Consider the following 26,786-nt stretch of genomic DNA (forward strand, 5'->3'; position numbering starts at 1 on the left):
GGTCTCTCAGATCGGCAGTATGGGTTCCGTAAAGTCAGATCAACCACTGATGCCATCAAAATGGTTACTGGCTTGGCCGAAGATACAATCCACGGAAAGGGCAGTACTAGCAAATATTGCATAGTAGTGACCCTGGATGTGAGAAATGCATTCAATTTGGCCAATTGGAACCTAATACGGGAATCTCTGGCGAAGATTGGTATTCCCGCTTATCTTGGAGCTATTGTCAACAGCTATTTACAAGAACGCAGGCTTTGGTATGACACCGATGACGGGCCCCAGGAGTACGTTGTCTCCGCGGGTGTCCTATAGGGCTCCGTACTGGGCGCACTGCTGTGGAACATCATGTAAAACGGTATACTTAAGCTTCTTCTTCTGGAGGAAGCCACGGTGGTATAGCGCTGGTCGTGGTCGGAAAGCACCTCGAAGATGCTGAGTTATACTCATGCGAAACGATCAGTGCTGTTAAGGGTTGGCTAGAGACTGCTGGTCTGACACTTGCGGAGGAAAAAACGGAAGCGGTCCTCATCACCAAGCGCCGTAAAAGAAATTTTGCCCGTATTCAAATTCGGAATCATATCATCACTTCTAAGCCTGCCATCAAATACTTGGGAGTGATGATAGAAGCTTAGTTTTAAGCAATACGTGCAGTATTCTTATGAAAAAGCATCCACTGCAAGTGTGGCCCTGGCAAGGATGATGCCGAACGTGGGAGGGCCACGGCATGCTCCCAAGTTGCTTACAGCTAGGGTAGTGAGTTCGATCGAGCGCTATGCAGCTCCAGTTTTGGGCAATACATTGTATGTGATATTTGACACTAACAAACTGAGTTCAGTCTATAGAAGAAAAGCCCGGTGGACACATAGGCTCATCCGTACCATCAAGGAGTAGTTGGAGAGACGGCAGGGTGAGATTAATTATAATCTTACTCAGTTGCTCACGGGCATGGAGGATATCGCCAGTACCTGTTTAAGTTTAAACTAGATACCTTACCCGATTGTCCAAACTGCGATGAAGCCCCAGAGGACCCAGGGCATGTATTCTTCCACTATCTAAGATTTATGGAGGAAAGGAAGAACCTAGAGAAGACTCTAGGAGAGGTGCTTGTACCAGAGAATCTGGTGCGAAGAATGTTAGCATGTCAGGGAGACTGGGATGCGATCAACTCCATGGTCGTATCTATCCAGAGCAAACTGCGAAAGGCAGAGGAGACTAGAATAGCGCGGCTACGTACGCCACGTAGAGATGAAAAGGAACCAAGCTAAAATGAGCTGACTCCGCCCCGTGATGTAATACCGCACGGTGGTTCCACGTGGTTTGTGGGAAGTCAGGGGTGGTTTTAGTGGGTAAGAATCTCACACGCTGGCGTGTCCAGGCCAGTGTCTTTTGAAGATTTCCACCTCCTCAAAAAAAAAAAAAAGACAAGCAGACAGACCTGTGGGGAGTGACCAGATCTCCCATCAGGCGCGACCCCAGCTGCCGGATTGGGGCATACTTATTGATGTGTAAATATGTGTTCATGCACTTTTTTTCTGACTGTGCATGGGCTAGTGTTTGCTAATCTTTGGCGTGCGGACCAAAATGGCTATGGGAAGGATACCCAGAATATAAAACCACCATGGAAGACGAGAGAAGGAGAAAACTTACGGTTCAGGGTCTTGGAATCCCAGTACCGGCGGTTTTTGGGAGTGAGCAAGCGGGCTCCCGGTAGTCGATATCCCTCGACCGCAGTGCCTCGATGATAGACAACTTGGCTTATAATGTTACAAGTGATTTGGATCTGGAAAAGAAGGTGTTCGAGCGAAGGATGATCGCAGATGGTTGGAAAATAAAAACCGTGATAGCACCCACTTCATATGTTCAAGATGCGCGATAGCAGGAGGTGCTCCAGATACAAGGAAGGGATCCATTCAAAAGAAGTTCTTCAACTTTGAGATCTCCACCATTGGCAAAGACGATGAAGGATAAAGTACAGGCAAGGTCAATAAACACCAAAAGTGAAGGAGCGGGATAGTCCTCTATAATAGATCGCAGATGGAGGAAATGAATAATGAGGATACGCCGAACCATGCTGTGCCAATAGTGTCACAAGCGATCCAAGTGACGCCTAACCGTATTACCACCGAATCACGGCGAAATAAACAAGTACGTGAACAAGGGGAAGATTCTCTAAATAATCAGCGGGCGCCTAAGAGAAAAAAAGGCGGGCAGGACATTCTGAAAACCAGCACCAGCAGCTCAGAAGGAGGAAAGCGCACAGCGAATGTAGGAAACTCGACCAGCGTTTGCGAAGCCCAGGACGAACGAAAACGATGGATAGACTAAAGTTACCACTAAAAAAGCGAAACGAAAAGCAAAAGAGCGAACTCGTCCAGATGCGATTGTTATCTCCAGTAAGGGCAATTTGTCCTAAGCAGAGATACTCAAAAAGGTCAAAGCTGATCCCGACCTAAAAGATCTGAACGCAAATGTGAACAGAATCCGAAGAACCCAGAAGGGGGTCTCATGTTCGAGCTGCTGAAAAGATCCAGCGGTGGCAAAACTGATGACTTTCGCACTCAAGTTAAAAATTCACTCGGGGAGCATGCCGCAGTGAGTGCCGAAAAGAATGAGATCTATATACAATGTAAGGATCTCGATGAAGTGACATCGAAAGGAGAAATTTGTACTGCTCTAAAGGTGCAATTCAAAGCCTATGGTGATATTCAAACGGCCACAATACGAGTACCAGCGGAAGTAGTGCAGATGTTGTTAGCTGCCAGAAAAGTTCGAATTGGATGGGTTGTTTAAGAGAACAAGCTTCACTAAATAGGTGCTTTAAATGCTTCATTTTTGGGCACTTCGCGAAGGCATGCAAAGAACTATCGTGCCCGAAACCGAAAAAAAATCAGGCTGGTCTGCAAAATCTCTGGATGAGCACACTTTCGTAGAGATGTGGTTAGATCAACCTGATGAAGCAGGCGCCTCTACGGATATAGCCGTCCACCTGGCTGAATGCAACGCCAAAGCATGTGACGCATCCATGCCTTGGAGGTGCTAATTTCCCAGTAGACGACCAAACTACTGGTGGAATGATGAACTGACCGGCCTTCGATCAGCCTGCCACCGAGCCAGAAGAGCGGCTCAGGGGGCGGTAGGTAGGGTCGATCAAGGGTAGAAAGAGTGCGTCTATAAGGTAGCCCGCAAAACCCTCAAGCTCGCCATCCAGCGAAGAGGAAATTCTTTAAGGAGCTCTGCTCAGTAGCAGACGTAAACCCGTGTCGAAGTGATGAACCGTGATGGGACGATTCAGAGGCCGTTCATCTCGGCAGATTACGTGTCCCACCCATTTACTGAACATCATCCAGGGGTTATTCCCTAAGCAAGAGGAGGGCACCAACACATTCCAACCACCTCTGAATGTGACGCCAATTCCGCCAGTCACCAGAGATGAGCTGCTGGAGATCTGCGGTAGAATAGGAGACAATAAAGCGCCGGCCCTGGACGGAGTACCGAATAAGGCTCTTAAACTTGCCGTGAAATCCAGGCCGGACATGTTTGCCGAGTTATTCGTTTAGTGCATTAGTGCATGTCCGAGGGGATATTGCCAGCGGTATGGAAGCGGCAGAGGCTGGTACTTCTGCCAAAGCCTTGTAAACCTCCAGGTGAACCATCCTCATACCGACCCATATGTCTTTTGGACACGATGGGGAAAATGTTAGAGCAGCTTATCTATAATAGATTATTCCTGGTTGTTGAGAGCGAAGGCGGCCTTTCAGATCGGCAGTATGGGTTTCGTAAAGCCAGATCAACTATTAATGCCATCAAATTGTTTGCTGGCTTGGCCGATGATGCAATCCACGGAAAGGGTAGTACCAGCAAATATTGCGTGGTAGTAACCCTGGATGTGAAAAATGCATTCAATTCGGCCAATTGGAATCTAATACGGAAATCCCTAGTGAAGGTTTTTATTCCCGCCTATCTCGCTACTATCGTCGATAGTTATTTAACTGAAAGGCGGTTCTGGTATGACACCGATGTCGTGATCGGTTTCGCTATTTCGCTCTATCGAATGCCTGATCTGGGTGCAATCTTGAGGCTTTTAAATCACCATCCAGCGTATCAAGCCATCGTTGTTTCGGCCTGCCTTTTGGTCGTTTACCATGAATTCGATGTGTAGACCAATCTTGGCAAGTGAATTCTCGTTAGCACGAATTACATGACCATACTATCGAAGACGCCTCTCTCGCAACTTTTCCATCGGTGCAACCCCATAACGATCGCGTATATGCTCATTTCGGATGTGATCAAAACGTGTCATGCCACTACTTCAACACAACACCTTCGTCTCCATTACCGCAAGACGTCGTTAATTGTCTTTCATATTTGGCCAACGCTCACAACCATAAAGAGCGACAGGACGGACGACATTGCGGTAAATTATAGATTTAAGATGTTCGTTGATACTTCGATCGCAAAGAACACCAATTGTGGAACGCCACTTCACCCAGGTTGCTTTAATGCGTGAAGCGTATGTTCGCGATAAATCATCCACTGCTAGTATGGCCCCGGCGTGGGAAGGCCACGGCATACCTCTAGGTTGCTTATAGCCAGGGTGGTGACTTCAATCATGCTCTATGTGACCCCAGTTTGGAGGGAGGCGTTGCAGATGTCAGTTAACACCAGCAAACTGAGTGCAGTCTACCGGAGGATAGCCTGTCATCAAGGAATGGTTGGAGAGACATGGTGGGATTAATTATAATCTCATGCAGTTTCTCACGGGCATGGAGAACATCGCCAATACTTGCACAGGTTTAAATTGGACACCTCATCCTACTGTCCAAATTGCGATGGAGTCCCAGAGGACCCAGAGCATGTAATCTTCCACTGTCCGAGATTTGTGGAAGAAAGGAAAAATTTAGAGAAGACTCTAGGACAGGTGCTCGTACCGAAAATGATAGGACATCAAGAAAATTGGGATGCCAAACTGCGAAAGGCAGAGGAGAGGAGAAAAGCGTGGTCCCGTGCGCCGCGTATAGAAGAAAGGTGACTAAGCTGAATGAATTGACTCCGTCCCGTGATGTAATACCTTATGGTGGTTCCGCGGGGCGTGGAGAGAGTCTTTTAAAGATTTCCACCTGCTGAAAAAAAAGACAGACAGACAGACCTGTGAGGAATAACCAGATCTCCCATCAGCCGCGACCCCAGCTGGCGGATTGGGGCATTTCTATGCGTGTGCGATGTGTAAATATGTATTCATGCACTTTTCTGGCTGCGCATGTGCTAGTGTTTGCTCATCCCTGGTGCGAGGACCAAAATGGCTATGGGAAAATTGATAGGCCAGTAGTTTACTCCAAACTACAATTTTATTTTATTATGTATATATATATTTCGGGAATAACTTACTCCCTTCATCAGTACAAAGCTACATAGCTTACTCCAAATTACAATTTTAATTTATTATGTATATATATATTTCGGGGGCAACTTACTCCCTTCATCAGTACAAAGCTATGCGACTATGTACCATAATAAAATAAAATTGTAGTTTGGAAAAAGCTACTGGTTTATCAATTTTAGACTTAACTACAATTAGAAGACAATATCTAACCTCATGGGAAGGGCACCCAGAGAATAGAAGCAACATGGACGAATTTAGAAGGAGTAAAGTTACGGTGCGGGTGAGCAAGCGGGCTCCCGGCCGTCGAGCGCAATGCCTCGGTGGTGGACAACTTGGTCACCGTTGTATCTAATACTACAAGTCTTTTTGATTTGGATAAGGAGGTGTTCAAACGAAACGTAAATCTGCCAAGAACACCAATTGCAAAGGCAAAGGATGATGGGCTAAAGGGAGATAGCAGGCCAAAAAAGGCGATTTCGACACCCATTGGACTTGATTAAGAACAACAGTAGCAAATAGATCCGTTCAGGAGAAGCTCATCAATTTTACGATCTCCTCCAATACCAAAGCCGGCAGCTCATGTGAGCTCAGCAATTCAAAAAGGTGAAGGAGTCAGTAAAAGGAGTAATATGATCAAGATTCACCGAGAACAGAGCCCTGATCCAGAAGAACTACCTTTTATGCAGCTTGGGATGAAAATAGTTGAGCTGTTCGAATTCATCAAGGACAAGCACAACGTGCACCAAGCCATTAAGAACATGGTGAGAGCCATCAGGATGCTTTATAATAGGTCCCAGGAAGAAATAAGAAAGCCTAAGGAAAAGCCGGACATCCCAGCCCCAACAGTGTCACAAGCGACACTAAAGCACAAGGTAATTGATCTTCGATCAAGTAAGCGAGTGCGAGACAAAGAGGGGAAAGCTTTGGGGAATCAACAGGCACTGAAAAGGAGAAAGGAGTCTTGACCAGTTCAACAAACGGAACTAAAAGTTCAGAAGGGCCTAAAGTGTTCAAAGTAGGAACGTCGGCTAGCGAAGCGAAACCGAAAGAAAATAAGAACGGTGATTGGACTAGGGTAGTGAACAAGAAAAGAAACAAGAAACCAAAGGTGCAATTCGCCCGGAGGCAATTGTAATCTCCAGCAGAGGACATCTAACGTATGCGGAGATACTGAAGAAGGTGAAATCGGATCCCGACAAAAAAGACCTAGTCGGAAATGTCAGCAAAATCCGGAGGACCCAGAAAGGGGATCTCATGTTTGAACTGAAAAAATCCAGTGTGGGGAAAACTGACGGCTTTCGTGACCAAGTTATAAAATCACTTGGGGAGAATGTCGCGGTTCGTTACCAAAAAAAACGAGATCTATATCCAGTGCAAAGATCTCGATGAGGTAACATCCAGAGAAGAGATCTTCACTGCCTTGAAGCAACAATTTAAGTTGGAGAAATTCAGCGAGCCTAAGAAAAGTGTATGGCGGTACTCAAACGGCCGCAATGCGATTACCAGAGGAGTCAGCGCAGAAGTTGTTGGCCGTGGGGAAGGTTCGGATTGGATGGGTTGTTTGCCGACTAAGGGAACATATCTCTTTAAAGAGGTGCTTCAAATGCCTAATGTTTGAAAATTTCACGAAGGCAGCACTAGCGGCATCGATCGGTTTAATCGATGTCGAAGGTATGGGGAGAAAGGACATATTGCCAAGCAATGCAATAGAGACCCCAAATGCATTTTGCGTGGAGGAAAGGAGGTACGGGATAACTGCCATATTGCCGGAAGTGGTGAATACCCAGAATTTAGGAAGGTGTTAACTGCAGTGAATAAATGAAGTTAATACAAATAAACCTTAATCATTGCACAAGATTTGCTTGCGCAGACCACTTACGAATCCGCGATGGAGGTTGCTATTATTAGTGAACCGTACAGAAATCTCTACGGTGGTGTGTGGGTCACAGATTTGACTGGTGGAGCGGCCATTTGGACGTGCGATCGTTAAGCTATACAATATAGCATGCGCCAGGCGTCTAGTGGCTTTGTGTGGGCAAATATAAGCGGTATATTCGTATAAAGCTGCTATGCTCCACCGAGCCTCGCACTGCATGAGTTTGAAGACCTGTTAGACGATCTTGTTCACGACGCAAGGAGACGAAATCCAAAGATGATAGCCGCTGACTTTGATGCGTGGGCCAGCAAGGAAATTAACGCAAGGGGGCGGTGCTTATTAGAAGCATTTGCCCAGTTAGATGTAGTTCTCGCCAACGAAGGCGATGTAAACACTTATCTGAAAAGGGGAACTGGTTCAATTGTAGATCTGACTTTTGTCAGCCCTGCGTTGGCACGTGATATGCCCTGGCAAGTTAGCGAGGACTTTGAACTAAGGACGGAGCCACAAGGCAGGAGACCCGCACCCCGGAAGCCGAAATGCAAAAGAACACCAGGATGGTCTGCAAAAGCGATGGATGACAAACATTCATCGAAGTGTGGCTAGACCTGCCTAGCAAAGCAGGTACCTCCACGGATAGAGCTCTCCATGTTACACAAAGCATCTCTAAAGCATGTGACGTGTCCATGCCTAGGAGATGCTCATTCCCCACTAGAAGAACCAATTATTGGTGGAATAGTGAACTTGCCAGCCTCCGTTCGATTTGTCACAAAGCCATACGAACGGCTCAGAGGGCAATAGGTAGGATCGATCAAGGACAAAAGGAGCATGCCTATAGGGAAGCTCGCCATCCAGCGGAGTAAGAGGGAATGTTTGGAAGCAGACATAAATCCGTGGGGTAGCGCCTATAAAATCGTGACAGGACGATTCAGAGGCCGATCATCTCCGCAGATCACCTACCCTATGCTCTTGTTGAAAATAATCCTGGGGTTATTTCCCCACCTTCCAGCGTCCCCTGAATGTTTCGTCAATTCGGACAAGTTGCTGGAGATCTGCAGTCGAATAGGCGACAGAAAAGCCCCGGGTCTGCACGGAATACCGAATAAGACCCTCAAACTTGCCGTCAAATGTAGACCGGATATGTTCGCGGAGCTGTTCGGATCGTGCATGTCGGAGGGTATCTTTCCCGCACCATGGAAGCGGCAGAAGCTGGTGCTGTTGCCTAAGGCTGGCAAACCGCCAGGGGAATTGTCCTCCTATAGACCCATGTCTTCTAGACACTATTGGGAAAATGTTGGAGTGGATTATTTATAATAGACTACTCCCAGTCGTCGAGGGCCAAGGGGCCTTTCAGATAGGCAGTATCGGCTCCGTAAAGCCACATCAACCATTGATGCCATAAAAATGGTTACTGGCTTTGTGGAGTTGTACCAGCAAATATTGTGTGGTGGTGACCCTGGATGTGAGAAATGCATTCAACTCGGCCAATTGGAACCTTATACGAAAGTCTCTGGCGACGATTGGTGTTCCCACCTACCTCGCAGCTATTATCGATAGCTACTTCCATAAACGAACACGATGATGGACCCAAGGAGTACATTGTCTCCGCCGGTGTCCCATAGGGCTGTGTACTGTCCCCACTATTGTGGAACATCATGTATAAAGATGTACTTAACCTTCTGGTTCCGGAGGACGCCGCGGTGGTGGGTTACGCTGATGATATAGCACTGGTTGTGGTCGCAAAGCATCTCGAGGATGCAGAGTTTTACTCAAGCGAAGCAATCAATGTTGTTAAGGCTTGGTTAGAGAGTGCTGGATTGGCTCTCAGAGGAAGAAAAGACGGAAGCGGTTCTCATCACTAAGCGCCGCATAATAAATTATGCCTGCATTAGAATCGGTAATCGTATCATCACTTCCAAGCCGGCCATCAAATACTTGGGGGTGATGATAGACGGAAAACTCAATTTTAAGCAGCACATGGAGCGCAATGCTGACCACATTGCCTCCTCCTGTAATGTACCGTAACATCTTGAATGAAGTGCTCTAACACACTTCAAGGCCCTGATCCAATATGGATTGTTGCGCCAACGATTATTATTATTACATAGAGCATACTTACAAAAAACCATCCACCACGAGTATGGCTCTCATAAAGATGATGCCGAACGTAGGAGGACGGCGGCATACTTGCAGGCTGCTCATAGCCAGGGTGGTGATTTCTATCATGCTGTATGAAGTCCCAGTTTGGGGAAACGCGCAGCAAGTTTTAGGCAATGCATATAAATTGAGAACGGTTTACAGAAGACCAGCCTTAAGGGTGTGTGGTGTGTTGAAGAAACCTAAGGTTTATGAACTAGGTATGGCAGATTAATGATCAGTTAACGTTTTATGGCTAAAATCGCATTTAAAAATGCATTTTTCTCGAAACTGCATGTTGAAAATCGGCTGCCACCATAGCCCAAAATCTATTGAACGAAATTCTTTGAAATTTTCAGGACTTATTCAGAACATATTATATTTCTACGGCCCGCAAACTAGGATAATTGCGATTCATTTAGTAGTTTTTTTTTATTCATTAAAGAAGCCTTAAAAAACACCAAAATTCACAAAAAAAGTTTAACACGCCGCCAAAAATTTAGCTTTTAATATTTTTTAATAATCCTAGTTTGCGGACTGCAGTTAAGTCTGTACGTTAAAATGCCTTTTGCATTTTTTCTTTAAGATGATCGCGGCGCCCTCTAGCGTGGCAACAGAAACCCACCTTTTTTGGAGATAGGTGTATAAATTGCTCTGTATTTCAATAGCCAACTATGCGGTCAGTTTGGAAGAATTACTATGCACGCTCCAGATATTAATAAATCTATGGTGAAAAATTTGTACTTGCATCTTTATCCAGTTCTTCACAAAAAATTTCTAAATAAAGCCAAGAAAAGAAAAACGGCCTTCACACGGGATGATAACCTCCTTAATATCTAAATTGTTGATAAGAAATTCGACAATGGTAGGAGACAGAAGAGTGGAATGGGAGGCAAAGAGTGAAAGAATATCGAAACTATCAGAAGATGGGTGACAAGACGGGATAGATATAAAAACTGAAGAGAAGGAATTTCGAAGAAGCTCACATGCAGAATAGAGGGGGACCGAAACACAATCATCGAATTTTATGTTAATCGCTCGAGAAGCAGTCGAAGAGACTAGACCAGAAGGGCTTAAATTCGTATCGCTCGAGAGAGCCTTCAATATTCGAAAGGGATATTGAATAAGCATTCGTAATTGAGGTTTTGGTGGATAAATTTACGACTTTAAAGTTGGTTGGTTGGTTGTTAAACACTAGGATTTTACTTATTTATAAATATATATAATAGAAAACCTCCAAACATTGTTATTGTAGGCTTAATTTATAATTATGATAACAAAAAATTTAATAAATAATTTAATATAATTTTTAAATTTATTTTCTTAGCTCACACTTTTATAATTCAGTCAAATAATAACAAAAACTAATTCAATCAAGTAAATAAAATAATTTAATTAGAGCAAAAATTGTTCAAATCTGCAAATAAAACATTAATCGATATCGTCATCATTCTCATCATCGTCATAATACTCATACTACCTTTTTCTGAAGCAGGTTCTATCAAATCTATGGTTTCACTATCCTGAGGGAGGAATTCAAGATAACTTTCTTTCTTTTCTTTCTTTGCCGCGGTTAGCATCTTTTGGCTTTGACGGCTTTGACTTACGTCTTCCCGATGTGATGTGAGGAGTAACATATTTAACTGATATTTATTACTATCTTCCTGACTTGTTTTGCGCGTATGATATATCCGATTATGCCTAATGTCTTTATGTAGTATGGTTCCTAAGGCTTCTTTAGAAAGTACGCCTATCGGAAGATCGAAAAACTGTATTATGTTACAACCATGAATTAGTATTTTATGTACAGTAATTGGCATATAATACCAATTATATAGGTTAAAATACAACCCTAAAGTATCCTTCAACAGCACGCTAAATGTGACTGTATTTATTTTATTGCCACAAGATAAAACTCTTAAAATTATATTAAATTTATGTCAACGTTTGTTATTTGGGAGCGAATGTTACTAAAAAACCTCCTAGCCATATTCCCATCATTTGTGGCGCCATATCCCGGCTTTGGTTTTTCAACAATGAGACTGGGAGGCGATGGGACTTGAATTGCTCTTGGATTTTTTTATTGTTTGCAAATACTATCTTGTTTTCTTCACCTCACACTGGCCACTTCTGCTAAGGCAGCCTATACGAAATATGAAGCAAACATTAAAAGAATCTTATCCAGTAGTGCAAGGTGGATAAACCAAAACGATAATGGTCAGTATTTGGAGGTTTTTCAGTAACTCTTTTCAAATTCATCTCCATTGAGGTCGCCCCACAAATATAACATTTTGATGAAGAGTTCACGTTCGATAAAATGATACTACAGTTTCACCCCTTAAATTGTTTACACATAGGAAAAGGTTTTCTAATTTGATTGTTTATGTTGCGTTCATGTTTTCTTATTAATGATACACAGTTCCTCATTTAAATAAGTTTTATTGGCCGGTAAAAAAGTCTTGATGATGGTCGAAGATTTACTCATAGGGCTTGGTAATTTACACTAAGGAAACCTCTTTGCCTTTGTGGAAGAATTAACGAATTTTTGTTCGTACGTGTTATGATCTGAGCTTCCGTCAAACCCCCACTGACAAATAAGATTTAAATAGGTAGTGAATTCGGGAGTGTCAACCATTTTAAGAAAAAATGAATTTTTGTAAAGTTTAGTAAATCCCGCGAGGATAATTCTACAGTTGTTTCAGTCGCATTTATGGGGGGCGGAAACGTACTTTCCATTTGTCTTAACACCTTTACAGAAGGGAAGCAGTTTTCATGAATTGAGTCTAAAAATGAACGAAGAATTATGTACTTTCATTCACTGAAGTCTAAGTAGAAATGCAAAGCAAGGATATCAGCAGGTGACCGCCATATTTCTGAATGTGGTTGAAATATTGAGAAAGATTGTTGAGATGTTTGTAATATTTCGGCGGCAAATAAAATTTCTTCTGGACATCTAGAAACACTAAGTTTTGAATAAGACGTCTTTTAGTTCTTAATGATGCTTCAGAAAATAGCACTTCCGGCCTGCCTCAACTACAGGTTGGTTGGGGTTCGCTGAGTCTGAGGCTTAAAACTTCTTCTGAAACATAAATATATTTATCAAGCCACTCAAAATGACGTTGGACAACTAATTTTTTTTACCAGAAGCAATCTTTCCATTTTTTGCCCAAGGCTAGGCAATAATTGTTGGAAATTTTAGCGATTTCTTTTTCCACTGCAACAGAACACTCGTCTGCTATATTTAGTATATTCTTTAATTTTAAGGTAATGGCCGATAATTTTTTTTCTTGCCTTAAAATCCAAATTTCTTATGAAACGATTTTTTAAAAAAACCCATAAAAGTTATTGTTGCAGTTACTTTCAGATAATTTTTGCACAAGAACCTAGAATAACGGACGTATCCGAATCAATTGAAACTACAAGATTTTTGCACCGAAATTAAGATATTTGAATTTAAACATTAATATCGATACTTACTTCTGCCAGACATTTTTAGCAAAATAAACAGTCCCAGACCGTTAAATTAAACGTAGTGTAATTTCAAAACGCAATTGACAAAAAATTGCAATCCCATTAATTATATGTTCACCTTTCGAGTCATACATGCATAAAAATGCGCTCTTCAATTGTTTATAAACATTCAGTAATTTACCGTTACTCCTATCTGAAATAAACTGCCTAGTTCCAAACCACCAATGAAATATATAAATTTTTGATTTTGTGTCCACTGAGGGCCGCACTGTGATGCATTCTGAATTTCTAATGTAAACCAAACCGGGAATATACAGTGCCCGACAAAAAAATGTTCGCACTGCGAGTTTGAAAGAAAATACAAGTCCAAAAGGTGTTTTTCGGGCTTATCATGAAGCTGGAGAATAAAGTTGTGCTTCATGTGTTGCATGTGAAGTTCTATTCAAAGAATGTAGTGGAAGTTTTGAGGGAAAATCTACGTTCGACAAAGATTTGGGTGTTAATAGTAGAATACAAAAAACCTCTAAAATAAACAAATACACAAACAATTTGTTAAACAATTTTTTTTTAATGAAAGTACATGAATGAAGGTTTCTATAAATGTGAACTTAGAAGAAATGAATTTTCGCTTTTTTTATTTTTGGTCTTTAATTTCGTATGACCACCTTTCGGGCATCGATTGGTATACATTTTCAATAAATCGTCCGGAATTTCATTAAACTATATCTTTTCTAAAGTTTTTTCGAGTTTGCTTTGTTCCTTATCGATCTTTGTTGCAGTCGCCGCTTCATGAACGCCCATAAATCCTCAATAGGGATCAAATCTGGACTGTTTCCTGGCCATGGCAGCGAATGTATGCCAAGCTCCTCTCTCCAAGATGTTACCCGTGAATAAGAACCGCATTGAGGATAAAACAGATAAAAAATTTGACGCGGTAAAAATTTCGTTTCCTTACAGTGCGAACACGCACGGAGCACACGGAGCTGAATCGTCCTGAAACATTACTTAATCAAAGTGCTTATGCAGTGCTTCTACCGTCTGGACAACGCAATTTTCGATAGCTTTTCTGTACTTTCCTGCGTTGACAGTATCGCTTAGATACGAAAAACCACCAATTCCTTTGGATGTTATTCATATCCACATCATTACTGAGGAAGAATGGCGTGCACACTGAGGGTCAAATCCCTCTCTTTTTCTTCTTCAGACTGGGGACGGACTGTAAGATCCCAGCAAATTGAATTTCGACTCATCAGAGAACACAACCCAGCCCCAATCGTGCACAGTCCAGTCACGTTGTTCCAATGCCCAATTCAGCATGTTTTCGAGCATAGCCTTCATTAAAATCTCTTTTTTTGCTGGTCTTCGAGTTCTGAGTCCCAATTCATTTATCCGTCGTTGCACCGTTCTTACACTATCTAACACATTTTCCCTTTCCGACCGCCTAGCGGGGGAGTAATCACCTGCTTCCTCCCGTTCCCTTGTTTTCGTCCCAGACTGCCATCTCTGGCATACTTTTTAAATACATTTCTAATACTTGCCACAGGAAAATCAATTTTTCTCCCTAATTCCCTATTACTATCACCCCGTTCCCGCAAAATCAGAAAACGGGCCTTTTCCTCAACACTTAACTTTTTCCTTCCCGACATTTTTTCACACAAAATTAGGGGTTTCACTTTCCCTCCTTTCAAATTTCGAAGCAAACTGATACTGAACTAAATCTGAATATGACAATCCTTTTATAACATCAATATTTAAGTTAAGAAAAGAACTAGGTGTTTTTCCTTATACTGTAAATATTTTTATTTTTTCTCCCGCATACAATTGTTTCGGAGACCACGTGCCTCCTTCCTCAGTGCTAGTACCTAAAATTAAGTCTCCGAAACAATTATATGTGGGAGAAAAAATGAAAATATTTACAGTATAAGAAAAAACACCTAGTTCTTTTATTAACTTATATACCAACTGTAAGAAAAAAACATGGACATTAATTTCAACCAATATTTAACTTTAAATCCCAAAACAGACATCATTAGGCGAGACTAAATGTTATCAAGACGTAATAAAAAGGTGGAATCATAAAAGTGTCGATTGCGGACATTTTTTTGTCGGGTACGTACGTAGCTTCTGGTACGGGGTGGAAATGAGAATGGAAGCAATTTTTCGAAAGTGTCATAAAACGCTAAGAAAGCCTAGTTTCAAGATAAATTATAGAGGGCAGCGGTCCAATCAACCGAGCTAAGAGTTGAGTTTTGGAACCTTAGGTATTGGTTGTACGATGGTTCGATTAATATGGAAGCCGACTTCAAGAGGAGGATGGTGAGCATCCATTTTAAGATAAATGGAGTTATTGTTATGATTGGGATGGACGTTAAATTGTAAGGTGGGGCAGGAATTCATGAATGGCAAGATAATTAGAAACGAAGGAGGGATATGTTTGGGAAGAACGGGCGGTACTCTTCAGTTGATATATTGGACGCTAACCTGGATAGGGAAAGCTATTTCGGGGGATGATAACACATAAATTCGGAGCGGCTGAAGCAAGTGCTGACGTTAGCACCACCTGATTGGGTCGCTGAACTGATGACAAAGAATCTGACGAAACTGTTTGCTGTCATTAGGCTTGCAATATCTGCTTGCAAGGCCGACACGTTAGAACACGAATTCGGCGTAACAAACGATGGACTGATTGCACTCGTCAACTTGCTTGATTCGTTGTCAAGCCGTAAGACACCTAGAGAAGATAACGCGTAAGTCTAGCGGTGGACTTTGGGCACAACACCGAGTTACTTCATCATGTATTCCAGCTTTGCGATTAGCACTACTCGATTGCAATGGGACAGGCGGCACAATAGCACCCACCGCCGGAGAGGTACTAGATAAGTGAGTCATACCGGCAGACATATCAACAATTCGCTGGATGGCAGCAACAGTCGCAAACTGCTGATTGAATTGCGTCAGACAATATAGCGTCATATATCCCAGCGATATTTAAAGTTCACGGAAAATTTCGTGTGGATCTTCAAGACCATAAAAGGAATGCCCAGGCATTTTACGTGAAATGACTTCCCACAGTAACCATCGCAGTGATTCTGGCTTGCTACACTTTAAGTAACGAATATCATATATAGATAAAGAAGCCATAATAAGTATAAAGTTAAGCTCAAGCACGCAGGCTGAAAGTGATCAAAGCTATTTCACTCTTATAAGTTAATTTTCACCCTTTCACAGTTGTAGGCTATGCAATTGTGAAGAGGAGACTTTCCAGCACATAACATCTGCGTGCAGGATTTTGAGCAGCATCGAGTACATCAGTCGTCATAACTCCATCTGCAAGATCCTTTATCAAACACTTGCGTTTAAGTATAACTTAAGACAAACTACCATCCTCATTATAAGTAGACTCCACAGAGAATCTTGGAAAATGATCGGATCAATTGGCTATTGCGGCTTACTCCCTATAAGAAGCAATTGCAAGCATAGATAGCAAAAATGAAGAGGAGTTGACTGCGTCGAATTATTCTCTAACTTAAATTTTTCGGCCTTTCAATAACGTTTCCGTCAATTTCCTATAAAGAATTCAAACTTTAAGTCGAAGATTCCTTCCTCGAATTATCTTTTTAGCTTTTGGGAAAATATTTCATACATCACAATTCCTTTAAGTCGAAATCGTAAGATCGGCTCTACGGTGCGAATCACAAATCTTTCTATATTCTTGTATGCAGGTTTATATTCAGAAACTAATGTCTGACATAATAATTTCAATGAAAAAATAGTGTTGCCCACAGAAGTTTCACCGCGGGCTCCGTTTCTATGCATGATTTACATCTCGGGGCCAAATTGCGGTGTACGGTGTCTATCTACAGTGATTTTATGCAGAATACCTATATACACGATCTCCATCTCCAAAATAACGTCCGATTCAGAAGGATACTGAAAAAACTTATGGGATCTAGGAAGAAATTATATCAGGAGAAAGTCCAGCAATCAAGAAACGGTAGACCATTGATTCAAAGGACTTCATTCAATATTGTCCTATAATTCGACTGGTGAAGATATAAACAAAAACAATCTTTTCTTCTGTTTGGCAACACTTTAATGCTAAAAGAAGATAAATGTTTTGACTTCAATAATAGGGAGAAGTGACAAATTTCATTGTTTCCGAGATCCCTCCCCGTTGATTACATCGGTCATGGATGGCAGGGGATGTTTTTACAAGTTGATAAGTGAGGACAAGAATATGATGGGTAAAATTCAATCAAAGAGTCATGGGAATCATTACATCAACTTCTAAACGCATTACCAGAAATGTAGGTTAAAGAAAGTTCTATAATTCTTGTTTTTTGTATTCAAGATATCACGGTTATTTATTTTCCAACTGGTGGCAGAAAAAATATGAGAATAAAGAACTTGGCTAGACTGTCAAATTCTTTATTCTCATTAGACGTGACGATGAAAATGATGATGATGACGACAATTACATTAAAATAAAAATACCTGATAGAGATTTGTGTATCAGAAAAACATGTTTTCATTCATTTCATTTCTAATCTATGGGAACCGTTCGACGAACGCCTCCATGCCTGTAGAATTGAAACGAAAGTAGATATCATTATTCTTCAATGTATTATCGAACAAAATGTGTTAAAAGAAAAAAAAATGGAGGAAACATTCTTTAATCCTAAGTCGAAATCTTTATAACCCGAACAACTTTTGGCAAACGAGAATTCGAGTTAGAGAGGTTTTACTGTATATAGAAATTTGGTTAGTTACACGATTTATAACTCAAGAACGTATGGTCCAATTTTCACGATCTTTGATTTATTTGATTCTCTTCTGACGATTTTTTTTGCTTTGCAACTCATCAGCAAAAAATGACTTCAAAGAGCGAAGTTTAATTTGATGAAGTGCACATTGTTGAAGATTATGTCTTTTGCCATTGTAAACGCATCGACAATCAATCCAATCTGTGATTTTGGCCTGCGATTTTCCAGGCGAATTCCTTCATAATATAATTTGAATTGACATATCAGAAGACTTTTTCCATCGCGTCAGTCCAGAGAAATTCCAACCCTGAGGTGAATGGGGAGATACATAACCAAGCCTTGCGGCAGTTTGTTAGTCAAGTCAATCAGTTCAAACGAATGTATCCCCCTCGGACACCACCTTGTCGTGGTGGGGGAGCCTGTAATAGTTTACTATTGCACTAAGGGTATCCAAAATATAAATATGGAAACGAAGGATTTAAATTCTCCAAGTGGCAAGAAGTCGCAGATTTCGAATCCATCCGCGACCACGAGCAATCATATCGCGGCCGAGGCGCGGATTATGGAAGCCTCACCACATTCATACCCCTTTATAGACAAATGTGTAGTAGGCATGCTTTCTGATTCAGTGGAAAGTTTGCATTTAGTGCCTACGGCGAAGTTAGCCAGAAAGGAAAGTACGGTAACTCTCAACTTGGGAGAAACTAGGGCCGGCCGTAGGTCCGCGGTGCTACAGTCCAAATCTACCCGCAAAGGAAAGAGGAAGGCTCGGCAGAAGGGAAGTTCGGCCACTAAGGAGGCACTACAGGCTGAATCCTGCCATCACCCTTACCGGGAAGAGCGGAAGAGAGGGAAGCTGGTGACGTGGACGCTACTGGTTTAACGACGGTATGTGGAAATGGATCCAAGCGGCCCGGACAACATGGACGTGGAAAAGCCCCCAGGCCGGCGGCAGAAGAAGGCACTGCGAAGGAAGATGAATGAGGACATGCATGTGGCTATACCGCTAGGATTTTTTGGCAGAAAGTGATGATAAACTGGAAACCCTGGTGAGATCCATACTGAACGCACCAGACTCTTCTGGCAGCGGTAATGCCCGCAAGAAGCGTAAAACCAACACATCTGTTGTGGCCAACGCTTTACTGTGCTCTGCACCAGAGCTTACATCCACGCGTCCCGCGGGGATTAGGACCGATGTGCCAGGAGGTGATCAAATCAGCGAGAGAGATCTCAATGAAACTGGTCCCTCACATAGAAATTCGGACACGAAGGCGGGGAGGAAGAGGACGTATTCGCAAGCTGCAGCCTCTCTTTTGACTGCTGCCGTGTTATAGAGCAAATTGCAGCATCTTCGACGCGCTCTCCCACAATGGAGCTGCGCGCGGAGGATAGTGCATACAGAGTCGGAACCCCCGCATGGGAGTCCGCATTGGTGAAGGAACTACAGAATGAATCCTACGTGCTAGTAACTTCTCCTACATCTTCCAAGGAACAGGGGGAAGAAAGGGAAGCCAGAGACGTGAACGGAACTGATTTGATGCCAGTTCGAGTGATCGAATCTATGCAAACCGGACACCGCAAACCAATCAAGACTTTTCATGGATGAGGACATGGGAATTGCGATACCTCCAAGTGGGACTTTTCTCAGAGAAATCAAACATGAGGGGATCGAGTCTCTGGCAGAACGGTGTGGAGGAAACTCCGTCACACGCGGACTGCGGCATACGCTTATGTTTTCCATACCACATTAGACTATGTTTATGTCGAAAAACATAAAGATTGGTCAAATCAACCTGCAGAATGCCGAAGCCTTCTCCTATCTGTTGGCAGCGAGGCTGACAAAGCTGCAGGACTTCCCCTACATTTTTCTGGTGTAAGAGCCGCGGATTCGATTTAACAGAATCTGTAGCATTGGATCAGTAAAGGGAGCTAGGATCTGCTACGATGAAAGATCCATGAGACGATTAGAGGCATCCATGTTGAGATAGTTCTGTTCCCAGGACTTAGTTACGGTCATTGTACAATATCAGATAAATGGCGAAAGGAAAAACATAGTTGCCTCCGCTTATTTACCCTACGATTCTTTGTATCCTCCACCGACGCAAGAGCTTAGGGATCTGGTCTCAAACTCTTAATGGGCTACGATGCGAATGCTCAACATATTTGTTGGGGTAGTAGCAAATGCAATCCAAGAGGGGAGAAGCTATTTGATTTCATCACTTCAGCTGGTCTTATGACTGCAAACGTAGGATACACCCCTACGTTCGTGGGACCGAGAAGAAGCGAAGTAATTGACCCAACAATCTGTACCACAAAAGTGTTAGAGTCGATTATACGTAGAACCTAGAATTCAATCTGACTATTGCGGATGAATAGTCTACAGTACAAAGACGGAACCCTCGGAAAACGGATTGGACAAAGTTCAATGAACTTCTTGGCAATAAAGTACAGTTCCCTAAGCAACTAACGACTCCTTTGGCGCTGGAAAATGGATTGACAACTCTCACTTTTAGAGTGCTATGAAAAGGTTTGTCCTATTCCCAGAGGCCAAAGCCGTAAAACGGTTCCTTGGTGGAACCGGGAACTGAAAAAAACTCAGGAAATCAACCAGGCGACTTCTGAACCGTGCTTGCACGGTTGAATTTCAGGAGCTCACAACGTGAATATAAGAGTCTCGTTAGGGTTTCGAAGCGAGGCTTTAGAGCGTACTGTGAGGAACTGGAAGGCGAAAGAGACTTCAAGGCTGTGCAGAGCCCTTAAAAGGGAGAAGTCGGCCAATTTGGACTCTTTTAGAAAACCCGACGGTACTTTCACGAGCTCTGCACTGGATTTAGTACAGACGCTCCTCGAAGTACACCACCCGGAAGAACGGGTGAGAGAAGTGGCAGGGGGAGAGTTGACGGTTCTTCAATACGCAAGTGCTGCAAGGGAAACTGGAACACTGTGAAAACTAAAGGAGGGAATGGAGCACTTAGAACATCCTCTCAGAAAAATGTTGCGAGGATGCCTTGCTTTTAGCTTCGTGCCTTCCACTTTGCAAAAAGTTAAGGTAGTCTTCATGCCGAAACCTGGGAAAAATCGACTCACTACTCTGCGAATTGCAAAATTTGCCAATACACGCTCAAGCTTATGTTGATGTGGCTGGATTTGATGGACAGTTGGTGCCTAAGACATGGCCTTTCAGTTAGTCAAAAAAAAAATATTGGTGTTATTCACATAAAGGAGAAAACTGGATGGACTCTGCCTCCCTGGGATGAGGGGTACTAGCCTTCAACCCTCCGAAGAAGTGAAATATCTGGGAGTCACTCTAGATAAAAAACTTCTTTGGAACAAACATGTAGAGGTAAAGATAAAACGGGCTCTCACAGATTATGAGCTGTGCAGACGGACCTTTGCCTCGACATGGGGACTCAGGCCTCATGTGGTAATGTGGCCGATTGCAATCATTAGGTCGATGTTCGTTTATGCATTCGTAGTGCGGTGGGTTAAGGTGAGACAAAAAAGGTTTTCACCGTAAACTAACCACACTGCAAAGAATTGTGTGTCTGGGTATCACTGGTGTCATGAGCACGACATCCGGTCCAGCTTTAAATGCACTAGTCATTTTGCCGCCCTTGGATATATTTATTAAAAGCACTGAAATAAGAGTAGCTCATAGATTAATTCGATTAGATCTATGGGGAAACAACGGAAGTGGGGGGCACAGAGCACTGAAAGAGTTACCGGGAGTACTGAATCCAGTTCTTCTGATTCTCGTTCCCCCGATACATGTGTTTTTTTTTTGGGGTAGGGTAGGTGAAAGCATTTACGCACACAGTGTTGGACTCCCGATTCGGTACGTCGTCGGACTACCAACTAAACACCTCCCCATCGTTAGAGAGTTAGCCTGGAACCGTTTGTCACATTACTTCGGACTAGTCCCCGAACTCTCCCGCTAGGCGGAGCCTTCAAATCAGGGAATTCCTTTCACCAACGGGAGGGGAGAGGAGGAAGGGAACTGTCAGTTCAAGGAACCCCCTGCCATCCGGCTCCTCCACCGGTCGAGTTCTATCTTCTTAGCAACAAGAAGGGCCCGAACGTAGAAAGATCGCTGGGGTGGCGCACACCGAGACTTTGTGTCCACCACTTCGAAAGCAATGTATTGGTGGCCACTTGCCGAAAAGTCTTCCAGAACTCGCCACCCGTCCACCAGCGACACCAGTGATTCCGACACGAAGGTTACGTCTGGAATGCTTCCTTCGCAGCCCGGGCGCCGGAACGTTGGGGTGGATCTGGTGTTTAGAACTATCAGTCCTGTTCTCGCCGCCATTTCCAGAATTCGTTTCCCTCTGGAATCTGTGTGAGGCATGCCCCATTCAAGTGCCCTAGCATTGAAGTCACCCCCGACCAGGATCCGCAAATCCGTGCTTAAGATAGCGTCCTCCAAAGCATCAAGCCTCCGACGAAAGTCCGGCATCGTCTCATTCGGAGTAAGACAGGCACTAAAAAACGTTATCCTTGAACACCGAATTCAAACAAACCCGTCCCCTCGACCTTGGGCAAGAATCCCCAGGAAGGTGCCGTCCCGAACCCAGATGGCAGCGGTACCTGATATGTCTGGGTGCCATGAAACTGGGCCCTTATTTCGGTACTGCTCACTGATGAATACTAAATCAGCTTTGGTCTCCGCAGCGAACTGCGCTAGCAACTCGGTTGCACTCCGGTGCATATTGATTTGTAGGATGCGAATCATGTTGACCGTATCCTAGCTCTTTCCAGTTCTGCTCTGAAAACTGGACACCGCCCCGATCCCGCAGTGTGCGCAATGCCCTCATCAATAGCGCCACGGTCCCTGCATAGGACGCAGCTTTCCTTTTCATTGCAGGTGTTCGCTTTATGGCCTGCCGGACCGCATTTACGGCATGTTGCCCTTCTGTCAGGTCCCCGACAGTTTGCAGAAGTGTGCCCATAACCCAAACATCTGTAACATTTGGTTGGGGCGGCTCGAATTCGTATCCTACACACTACCCAACCAATTCTTATTTTCCCGCTGTTTAGAAGCTTCCTCGCGTATTGCTCGGCAACTTCCACCACAGAGAGTTTTTGGCCTCGAGACTTTGCGGAGGTGATACCAATCCGGACATTGGTTACCTCTGGGCATTCGCGTTTGATGGCCTCTTCTACCTCGTTCTTTTCCGTGAGACAGTCAAGGTCTCGGATTTCTAAAGCACACGTGGGTTCCAGGCTGGAAACCAAAGCTTTTTCTCCTAGAAGCCCCTTGACTGCTTCACAGAACGTGACTTTATTTATAGTCTTCGGGCCTAGTACGACTAAGACTCCACCACCCTTCGTTTTACGTATGGAAGACACTTCCGCTCTGTTGTCTTCGGGTTTGATTTTGTAACGGATTTCGCTGAGGACTTCCGCAAAAGTCTTGCCTTCCGCCGGCTTAATAAGCAAAGCTGGCGGTCTAGTCCTCCTTCGTCTCCCCACCTTTTCTTTTGGCACTCCGTCTTTCGTGCCTTAGTTTTAGACAGAGCTTTTTCTGATGGCGCGACGTGTTGTTGTCTTTTGATCCTCTTCGCCTTCTTCTTTTCAGCCCTGGAGAGTACCTGAGTGAAGTCTCCTTCAGATGTCCCTTCCTCCTTTCGTTTTTTATCAAGTTCGCTCTGCAATGGGCTGTCAGCGATCCGTTTGGTACTCGTGGTGTTCTCCTCGGGAAGGGCGGTTGTTTCTGCTTCCTGCGGATTTTGTATTACTTTCCATGTTCGCCAATAGTATGAAATCCTGTCCAGGAGCTCTTCCAGTTCCATTAGCCCGTTTTTCACCCCCTTGCCGACGTTTTTCTGGAGGAACGTCGAAGATCGCATGTGCTTCACAACTGCCGTGCATTTCTTAATAGGTCTTTCCTCTTCAGCTTGCGCCAGAGTAATCGACAGTCCTCCCACTCGGCTTATATTCGAAACCATTTTATTAGTTTCGGCACTGTGCGGTATGGTCTGGGTTCCTATCAGTGTTGCAGGTGCCGCATCACTTTCCGAGTCTTTCTCTCCGTCTGCGCGTCCCGATGTCTCGTCAGATATTTCAGCCCTTGTTGCGTCCTTCGCTGAGCGCTGGGGCGAACGGCGCATTTTCGTGCTGCGAATAAACGCAGCCAGCTCACCCTCCATGTCCACTATCTCCTCGTTTCGTTCGTTTTTATTCTCCATTTGAGTTTTTTACCAGCGCATCGTGTGCAAGGGAGCGGGCCGTAATAGTCAGGAACGTGTATACCCTCGGGGACACAGCCCTTACCCCAGTTCCCTGGGGCCTGACCTACGCTTAGCTGATCCCGGAATTCACGGACGGATCAGCGCTCGCTCGGGGCAACGCGGTCTACTAACACCGGTTCAATGCACACTACCCGACCAGGGTCCCGAAGGGGCTGGCTCCTGATACACGCCACAACTATCACCTTGGCAGAGCTAAGCTCACATCACCCCATCGACTTCAACAGGGAGTTGTCGACGGCTCCGGGGACTCCCAGTGTGTCCCGGCGTGTATCGGTCATTAGCAGTTCGCTCTTCACCGAGAAACTTTCTCGAGGCTACTACTTAGGACGCAAGTATTATGCCAGCTAGGGGGTCAGAACTACTTGCTCGGGCATACATCTGTTTAGTAGAAGCTATGAAGTTACCCTGAAGCGTAGAGAGAAATAAGCAGTCCCAGAGGAATGTGTGGCGGGATATACGCAAATCTTCTTCACTGATGGCTCAAAAAAAGAACAGGGTTCGGGAGTCGGAGTCTACCTTTCGAATAAAAACGAGAAGTCGGCGTTAGCTTTGGGACAATTTGCAACGGCTTTTCACGCCGAAGTTTATGCGATCCTAAGGTCGATTGAAGGGCAGGCGCATCGCAATCAGCAGTGATAGCCAAGCTGCATTGAAGGCGTTGAGTAATCCTTTGATCATCTCGAAAATCTTTCAGGAATGCAGAAACCGTTTGAAGTCTATCTCTAGATTCAATACGGTGGAACTACTCTGGGTACTTGGATGCTTTAGCGAAAGAGGGGGCAATCTCACCTATGCCGGGACCGGAACCAGCAATTGGAATATCAGAGGCATTGGCTAAGTCTGTCTCCATAAAACTGGCAACAAGCTTCCCACAATGACAAGTGGCGGAGCTTAAATGCTGCTCGACACACCAAACTTTTCCTGCCAGAACCGAACACGAGCACCGCAAAGTTTATCCTGTCGAAAAGCAGGAGGACTTGCAAGAGTATTGCGGGCATTCTAACAGGCCATAATTTACTAGCTGGGCATATGTTCAGAGTAGGAATTATTCAAGATGATACGTGTCCCTCCTGTAATGAGGAAGCGAATCCACGGAGCATTTCCTATGTGTTCTCCAGTTGCGACGGGTAGCATCACATCCACTAACGGAGATCCTGCGATATGTTAACGAATCCGGAATATTCCGTTAGATAGGGGTGGCGAGTATAATGGGCCAACGCGGCCTGAGTGTTCAGAAGCGGTAGCTCCTCCTTCACCACATACACACACCCCTATTGCGCCCCCAACCGAATGCAGGATACGATACGTATATGAAGGCAATTGATGATGAGAATGGTGACTTTTTTTCCTAGATCCATCCGATAGAACTCGGAGGATATTCCTCATATTATCGATTTTGGCCAACGTTTGCTTTTTCTCGGATAGCGGCAACGTTGCTTGAAAGATGCCGATAGGCTCATTTAACGTTGAAATCAGGGTTAAACCTTCAAGAAAGTAGAAACCCGACCTGTAATATTGCAAATACTGGCGTGATTGCAAAATGGCATACAAACGTGGTTGGGAGCACATAATTGAATAAAAGATTTTGCGTAATGACTCAAAATGTTCTGGAAGCACAATGCTCCTACTTTCTGGCGATTTCCGCCAAACATCACCAGTCATTCCAAAATTGGTGGATGCCAATGAAATAACCATTTGACCCAAATCATTGACACGGTGCGCTATGTGAAGAAACGTAACCTGACGGCAAACATTCGAGTTGCTAAACGATTCTTTAAGCAATTGCTAATTATTGGTAATGGTCGTGTTCATGTCGACGAACTGCACGGTTCAACATCAACAAACTGTGGTTGGATGAAAAAGCAATTTCTGCGGCAAATAACAAAGATTTTAATCACCTAAAGTTTATAATTCAAATCAAATATTTGGTCCACTGTATTTCTTCAAATCGAGCCACTGTGTAACCAACAAAAACACACAATTTACAACGGAAGACTGACTCGGTGTCATTATGGTTCGAAATCTCAACCAACCAAAACTATGTAACAAACGCATCTGGTGGTAAGAAAATGCATGGATAATGTGATCCACGCGGCGATCTTAAAGGAAAGTCGCTCGAGTTTGAACGAATCAAATTTCTAATTTGTCTTGCATTCGCCGTGACGGTTATTCAAATTTCAATGTCATCCCTTCTACCTAACTCCGCCATGCTATTAACATAGTATGCTGGTCCCAAGCCCAGGTAAAGGAGGAGGGTTTGAGGCAACGTACTCTGTACTATCCTCAGTAAAACGAAAATAAAATGCTGAGATCAGGGAAAGAGATAAATAGAGTATAGTTGGAGTTATTCTACTATGCTAAATCCTACCTGATCTCTCTTGGTGACAGGCCCCGCGACAGGTCGACCAAGAAAATGCATAGAATGTCGTTACAAACATGATGATCGGATTAAGTCACAGGCCTTGGAGAAATGCTAGGGCGTCCACCTCAGTTCATATTTCTACGGTCCGCAAACTAGGATAATTGCAATCGGACGGGTAGTTTTTTTTTATTCATAAAAAAAGCCGTAAAAAAACATCAAAAACCAAAAAATTAAATTTAAAAGCCCTCCAAAAATTTACCTTTTAATATTTTCTAATTATCCTAGTTTGCGGACCGTAGAATATTGCCCACATTAAAATGCAGTTTAGTTTTTTTTCTTCAGATGAACACAGCGTCCTCCAGCGTGGCAGCAGGAAAACACCTTTTTTGGAGATGGGTGCATAAATTGACACGTATTCCGAAAACTAGCAACGATATCAAGCTGAAAAATTTATCACATATACGAGAGATATCCATAAACATATGTTGAAAAAATCATGTTTCTATCTTTATTCAGTCCTCCAAAATAATTTTTCAAAAAAAGGCAA

General features: G+C 43.6%; 1 protein-coding gene across 8 annotated transcripts in view; it reads right to left on the bottom strand.

The window, feature by feature from the left end:
* Window positions 1–26,786, bottom strand: part of LOC119647923 (nuclear distribution protein nudE homolog) — a 105,350-nt gene that overhangs the window by 12,600 nt on the left and 65,964 nt on the right. For 3 of the 8 annotated variants that reach the window (XR_005248966.1, XM_038049252.1, XM_038049254.1), the window contains one exon: window positions 17,358–17,443. The exons of the other annotated variants lie outside the window; for them this stretch is intronic. Coding sequence is in view for 2 of the 3 variants with exons in the window: in XM_038049252.1 (XP_037905180.1) it covers window positions 17,396–17,443 (48 nt within the window). In the remaining variant the exon portion in view is untranslated. The remainder of the gene's footprint in view (window positions 1–17,357; window positions 17,444–26,786) is intronic. 8 annotated transcript variants of the gene reach the window in all.

This window comes from Hermetia illucens, chromosome 2 (genome assembly GCF_905115235.1).
Source record: "Hermetia illucens chromosome 2, iHerIll2.2.curated.20191125, whole genome shotgun sequence".
Lineage (NCBI taxonomy): Eukaryota > Metazoa > Arthropoda > Insecta > Diptera > Stratiomyidae > Hermetia > Hermetia illucens.